Source organism: Aptenodytes patagonicus, chromosome 2 (genome assembly GCF_965638725.1).
Source record: "Aptenodytes patagonicus chromosome 2, bAptPat1.pri.cur, whole genome shotgun sequence".
NCBI classification, from domain to species: Eukaryota; Metazoa; Chordata; class Aves; order Sphenisciformes; family Spheniscidae; genus Aptenodytes; species Aptenodytes patagonicus.
The window spans coordinates 122,967,929-122,973,958 of record NC_134950.1 but is presented as its reverse complement, the minus strand read 5'-3'; the positions used below and the strand labels follow the sequence as shown (position 1 = coordinate 122,973,958).

The 6,030-nt window shown below is 44.8% G+C and overlaps 1 protein-coding gene across 1 annotated transcript; it reads right to left on the bottom strand.

The window, feature by feature from the left end:
* Window positions 1–3,831: 3,831 nt before the first annotated feature.
* Window positions 3,832–5,823, bottom strand: LOC143157476 (C-C chemokine receptor type 5-like). Its single transcript, XM_076332306.1, has 2 exons — window positions 5,671–5,823; window positions 3,832–4,998 (listed from the first exon to the last, which is right to left on the bottom strand). Exon 2 carries the CDS (start codon window positions 4,985–4,987, stop codon window positions 3,917–3,919), a length of 1,071 nt encoding a protein of 356 aa, XP_076188421.1. The 5' UTR covers window positions 4,988–4,998; window positions 5,671–5,823; the 3' UTR covers window positions 3,832–3,916.
* Between the last annotated feature and the right edge of the window lie 207 nt (window positions 5,824–6,030).

Sequence of the window (6,030 nt, the reverse complement as noted above, 5' to 3'; positions counted from 1 at the left end):
GAGGGAGGGGCGGTACGTGGGAGAGCGAGGAAGGCGCACGCGCCGCCGGAGACGTAGGCGGGGAATGGACAGGGGGGCGGTTCAACGTCGTGACGCGACTGCGCGTGCGCTCTGGCGGCCTGCCCGTTGGAGGTGCTGCTGGGCGGGGGAAGGAGCTCGCTGTGGGCGCGCGGGGCCTGTCGCCCCGCCCCCTCTCCCTCCCCCTCCCCTTCCCCCCCCCGCCGCTCGCTGTGCTCGCGCCGCCGCTTGCGTCTTCGGAGGGCGGGGGGGGGGGGGGGCGCGCGGCGGCCTGTGGTGGGTAACGGGCGGGTGTGCCCGGCCTCCTCCTCCTCACCGAGCCGCCGCCGCCGCCTCCCGCTGATGTATCCCTGCGGCGTATCGCCCCTGGTTACTTGTCAGTGCAGTGCCCTCAGCTTTACGCCCCTAGTGTGGCAGTGGTGGGCCGGTGCGCAGTTGAAGACGGCAGGGTGCCCAGGCGGGCCTTAGTGAGCGGTAAGCTGGACCAGATTCCTTTCCGGTCTGGGAATTGTTGCTGCCATAGGAGGTGGCTTCCCTAGTCCCGGCATCCCCCGCACCTGGCACTTACTCTCCAGAAAACCCCTAAGTCCGTCAAGGGGGCTTACTTGGAATAGGCTTGGAGTATTGGTGCTGCCGACTTCTGCTGAGGGGCGATAGGGGCAGTATCACAGATGCCAGGGTCTGGGAGAGGTTGGAAGTGTGAGCGTCCCATTTCCATCCAAGTTTCAATCCTTACTGTCTTTCCAAAGGCAATATGGTAGGGAATGTATTTTACTCTTGTAACTTCCAAGCAATGGACAAGAATGTCAAATGCTCTCCTTCCAGAGCAGGTGGCTGGAATCCGGACAACATGAGTGCATGCAAAACTTGTGCAGGAACTAAAACAGGCCTCACTTCTCCCATATCGCACTGTTGCATCTGTCTGAATCATTAAAAGGTGACCACGCCCACTCACCCAATGGACCTCCATTCTTAGTGGCCATGAGTGTTTTCTAAGGCTTGCTGCTGTTTGCATAATATTGATGCTGCCCGTAGTGGGGGTTGTCATTTTGATAGACGATCCTCTTAGGAAAAGGAATGTTTTGAAAGAGGAAAGCACCAAAAGCATTGCCGAGGTAGTGAATGTTCGGTAGCATGAAACCTTACAGTGTGGCCACATGATGGCACCATAATCTTAAGAACTGAAGGGAAGTGTGTGTACAAGTCTACTGTAATTGTTAGATGTTAGCTCTAGGTCACTAGGGCAGATCCCAAACACACTAAAAATTCTTTTGTATGCTTATTTATTTTAAAAGCACTTAAACTTCAAGGATTAGAGTGAATTGTGTGAGATAGTGCTTTCCCCCTCTGTAAAAATAAACAAAACCAAATGCAATGACAACCAAAATAGCATATTTATTATTAGATTATTAGTGACAAGCAGTTAAGAACACTGGAGTTATCTTGATGGTCCTGTGTTATTTGATAATGCTGGTTCTTAGTCCACTTGTAAAACCCTGAATTTGTCCTGCCTGCTCTTTCAGCATAATAGCAACCTGTTATGAAGAGGAATTTCTCTTCCTTTTTCATTCTTCTGGGCTATTCTGAAGAAAACAGGGGTGGGGGGGGAAAGGATCAAGAAGTCTAGCACACAAAAGTTAACCAACTTTAATGGATTGTGTAATACAAAATATTGCAATCTATTGGCTGAGTCCTTAATTGAATGCACCAGCAGTGCTACCAAATACTGTGTTTTCTATTATCTCCTTGAATGTGGATCACAGTTCACTACAGTAGCTGAAATCTGGCTTATTCTCATTTGCTGAAGTGTGGTCCTTTCTCGGTGAAGTGATAGAAACTCTTGATAAGCTGCTGATCCACTGGGCCACCAATCTCTTAAGTTCTACCTCTTCCCTTTGGAAGCTGCTTGTTGCTTGGAAAGGTCCATGCTGTAGAAGAGAACACTGCAAAGGATTGGGGCTGCTTTTTGACATGCCTCTCAGAAAGCTTGTCAGTGTGCTCGTGCACGTTTGGTTGTTGTTCTTTGCACCTGCAGGGCTGGTCAAGGTACATAACCTGCCTGGCATCAAAGCCCTCCAGAGAAAGTAACTTCTTAAAGGCAAGGTGTCTTAGGGGCCAAATGAAAGTTCTTGTCAAGAGCAGGATAAAATATAAAAATATTTTCATTAAGGTATTCTAGAAGGAAAAAAAAAAGCCAGCCTATCTAGAAGTTACTGCATGTAGCTTCCTATCTCTTTAAAAAATAAATGCATATATTTGTTATTTTATGCTAAAATTACCCAATTTCTGCTTATACTGATATAGTTACCCATTTTAAAAGCATGTACAAAGTCCAGAAAGTAACTGATGCAGAGAGTCTTAAACAAGAGTATGCAGCTGAAAATCTTGTAAAATAGAATGTGTGGTATACTTTTGTTACGCTTCCCATGTGGATGTAGTCCAAAAGTGGTGCTTAATATGACAAAACTGAATAACTTAAGTGGTTTGATAAGCAAAGATTTCCCTATTTCACTTCCTGCTTTCACAAGCACTTGGCAATGTAAAATCTCTTCGGGGCTGTTTGAAACATTTGCTTCTTTGAAAATATTCTTTAAAAGGCTATCTAGAGGAGTTGGGAAACAGAAATTGCCTTGCTGGATAAGAACAGCGATCAAAATATTCACTTTTAATTTCCTGTCTCCAGAGTTGTCCAAAACTGTATGTCTTAGGGGAAATATAAGAAATGCTAGAAAGAACAACTTGGCCTAAATCAATTAATAGTGTGATTATGGTATGATCTTAAGCACGTGAGTATCCCCATATTTATTTCATCTTTTCTATGTGTTCAAGTGCTTTGCAGGATCTGAGCTTTAAGGGGAAGCCCAATCATATTTGACCATCGGTCTTACTAATTATGGAAGCTTTTGCTCTCTGTAAAACCCCTAGATGGCAGAAAAAACGATTATCATAGCCCCCAAATTATACCTGCTTCTAAAACAAAAAAGAGATGCTCTATGCCCTTGACTTTGTAGAACAATGAATATTTTTACTTATTCATATGTTTTGATAATTTAAATGTCTATAGCATATGCTTATCTCAAAAAACATCTGGGTCAACCCTGTTCAGAAATCATTTTCACACCTCTAATGCTGTTGTGGTTTTGCAGCCATTACGACTGCATTTATTTCATATTTTAAAGTTTTTCTCTTATGTAGGCTAGAAAAATGACAAGCAAAATCACTGCACTAAAAAGCTAAAACCCTATTGACTCGTTGTCCACATTTAACACCTAGTAGTTAAAACTATTATGAGAAAGATCCAAGAGGTTGGCACTCAACCATATGCAAAGGAAAATATACCTTGAAATATCAGAGTCTCTTCTAAATGTATAACATTTTCCCATAACACTTACAAAGATTCTGTATCGCAGACCTCAGTAATTTAGCATTATTTACAGAGATACACAACCAGGCTACTAAAAGATGTGACTGAGACTGAGTTTAAATGAGTGAGATACCTTGTATAAGGTACAGTCAAGAGATGTTTCCAAAGAACCGGTGTCAATTTCTAACCTCCAGTTCACTAGGAAAAAATCAGTTTATGAGCCTGCTAGCTTAGGCCCTCAGCCTTTGTGTGGTTTTGGGCCCTATAGTACAAAACTATGCTTTTACATTCACAAAAAAGCAAACGCTTTTTTTCCCTAGACTCCCACATTAGCATATCTAGGTAGCTAAATTGATACATCCTTTTCATTTATGTACAAATACCCAAATGTATGAGCAAATACAAGCTTTGGTAAATATGTATTCTGTGATCTGTTGCAGCTGCCTTAGAGCCAATATCCAGGACAGATTCTGCAGGCTTTCATCACAGACTTGATTTCACAAAAGTCAATTCCACTTTTTCGCTAGACACAACTTACAATGCAGCAGAAACTTCCTGTTCTCCAGTAGATTGTGTGTAGGTGGAGCTAGCCCGTTCAGCTGTGTCAACATAGAAAACGGGACAGTATTTAGAGAAGTGGAATGCAATCTGCTTTTGGAAAAAGCTATGAAGATACTTCCTAAATTTTTCTCCAGCAAAGGCATAAATTACAGGGTTGATACAACAGTGGATCATGGAGATTGTTTCTGTCACTTGGGTTGCTTTGTGCAGTTGACCACTGCCTTCACAAGTAGTGATGGAAAATGTACCTTGAAAATCACGCAAGAGAATGCAAATGTTGTATGGTGCCCAGAAAAAAAAGTAGACAATCATGATGATAAAAATAAGCCTGACTGCTTTATGTTTCTTCTCATTCCTGCACTGCAGTAATGTCTTTATAATTTGTGTGTAGCTACAGATCATAATTAACATTGGAATAACAAGTCCCAGGATGTTCATTTTTAAGGTCAGGAATTGCTTCCATGCATTTCTCTGCTCTGGTGGATAATGAGCACTGCAAGTATAACGTGAATTTTCCTTTTGAGTTTTGTGAAATACTATCCCAGGAACAGAAGCAAAAATAGCAACAGCCCAAGTGACAGCGCTGGTGAGGATGCCGTAGGTAACTGTCCTAGCTTTTAAAGCAAACACTGCATGCACTATGGCCAGATACCTGTCTAGGGTCAACAGGATTATGAAAAAGATCCCGCTGTAGAAGCCAAGCAGGTAGACACCTGAGAGAATTCTACACAGCGCTTCCCCAAAAATCCAGTCGTGAACAGCATAATAAGCCCAAAAAGGGAGAGAAAATATAAACAGCAAATCAGAAATTGCCAAATTGAGCAGGTAGATGTCAGTCATACTCTTCAATCTCTTGTATTTTACCAGGATAAGGACAACAAGCATGTTGCCCGTGAGGCCAAATATCACCACCAAAGAATAAAGCGGTGGCAGAAGTTTTGCTGCAAAGTGTTTTTCCTCAGTTCCTGGGCATGGCGTTGAATCGCTGTAGTCAAATTCTGTTGTCAGTGGCCAGTCGGCTAAGTCCATGGTATGGTTTTCCATGGTGTGTTGATCTGGAAAGGAAGAAAAGGATGTTAAACTAGAGGAAACTCCAAGCTTGGCAGTGAGGGGAGTGAAACACGCTGATGTCCTCATCTGGAATGCTTTTTGCTGCTGAGCACATAAGCATTACTGTGTCAATGTGTGGAAGAGAACGAAATTGCAGAGCTCCCAGGAAACCGATCTATATACCTGTGAAGTCACGTTGCTGCATGTTGGAAATGTGCTGGGTGTCGTTTCCTACGTGTATGCTGCCTGGTGCGTTTTTCCTCCTCAGCCTAGCCCGTCAGCTGCCTGACGCAACCAGAAGCAGAGGAATGATGAGTTCAGCCTGAGCAGTGGGTAGTTCAGGGCTGTTGTGCTCAGCAGCGGCTTTCCAAAGGGATGGAGCGAGCCAGCGAGGCAGCAGCAGGAAAGCAGAGCGGCTGGCACGCAGAGCATAGCCGTGCTTCTCCTGGGACCTGGCCACCTTCTCATTGTGCCAGCCCGTACTGTAGCCCGCACCCAGGGAGGACCAGGCACTGGCAAGGTGTAAGCCGGTGCCTGCAAAGGCGCTGTGACCTGGGCAAAACAAACTGACTGCCGCTTGTTCAGGTTGTTCATGACTTCCTGGGAGCCTTAATGCCTTGGGAATTGGGTCACTGGAGGTGTGGAAATGACCTTTGCGCAGTACTAAACATACCCACCTGGTGGACCTGCTGTCCTGGGTGTTGCAGAGCAGCAAGTCGGCAGTGTTGGTCTGGTTAAAATGGTAAACGTTGTGTCCTTTACAGAGCCTGGGTCAGGCGTAGGCCATGGAAGCGTGCTGGTCTTAGGTGGCTCTGGAATGAAAACGGTGCGCAGTCCTGTAGAAAGAACGGATAGGCAAACACCTCAGCAAATGGCATAAAAGGTGACAGTTGCTATCAGCGTGGCCTATAACACCTATATCTGTTGTGGCATCTTCCTGTGAATTGAAAGACCTCCCCAGTGCATCTGCGGGGATGAAAGAAGTTTTGACTCCTTGTTTCAGTAGCTGTTTAACAGCTGTGACTCAGGAGCTCCAA

Coding starts and splice junctions, on each gene's coding strand:
- LOC143157476 (XM_076332306.1), bottom strand. CDS start 4,987: ATGGAAAACCATACCATGGACTTAGCCGACTGGCCACTGACAACAGAA.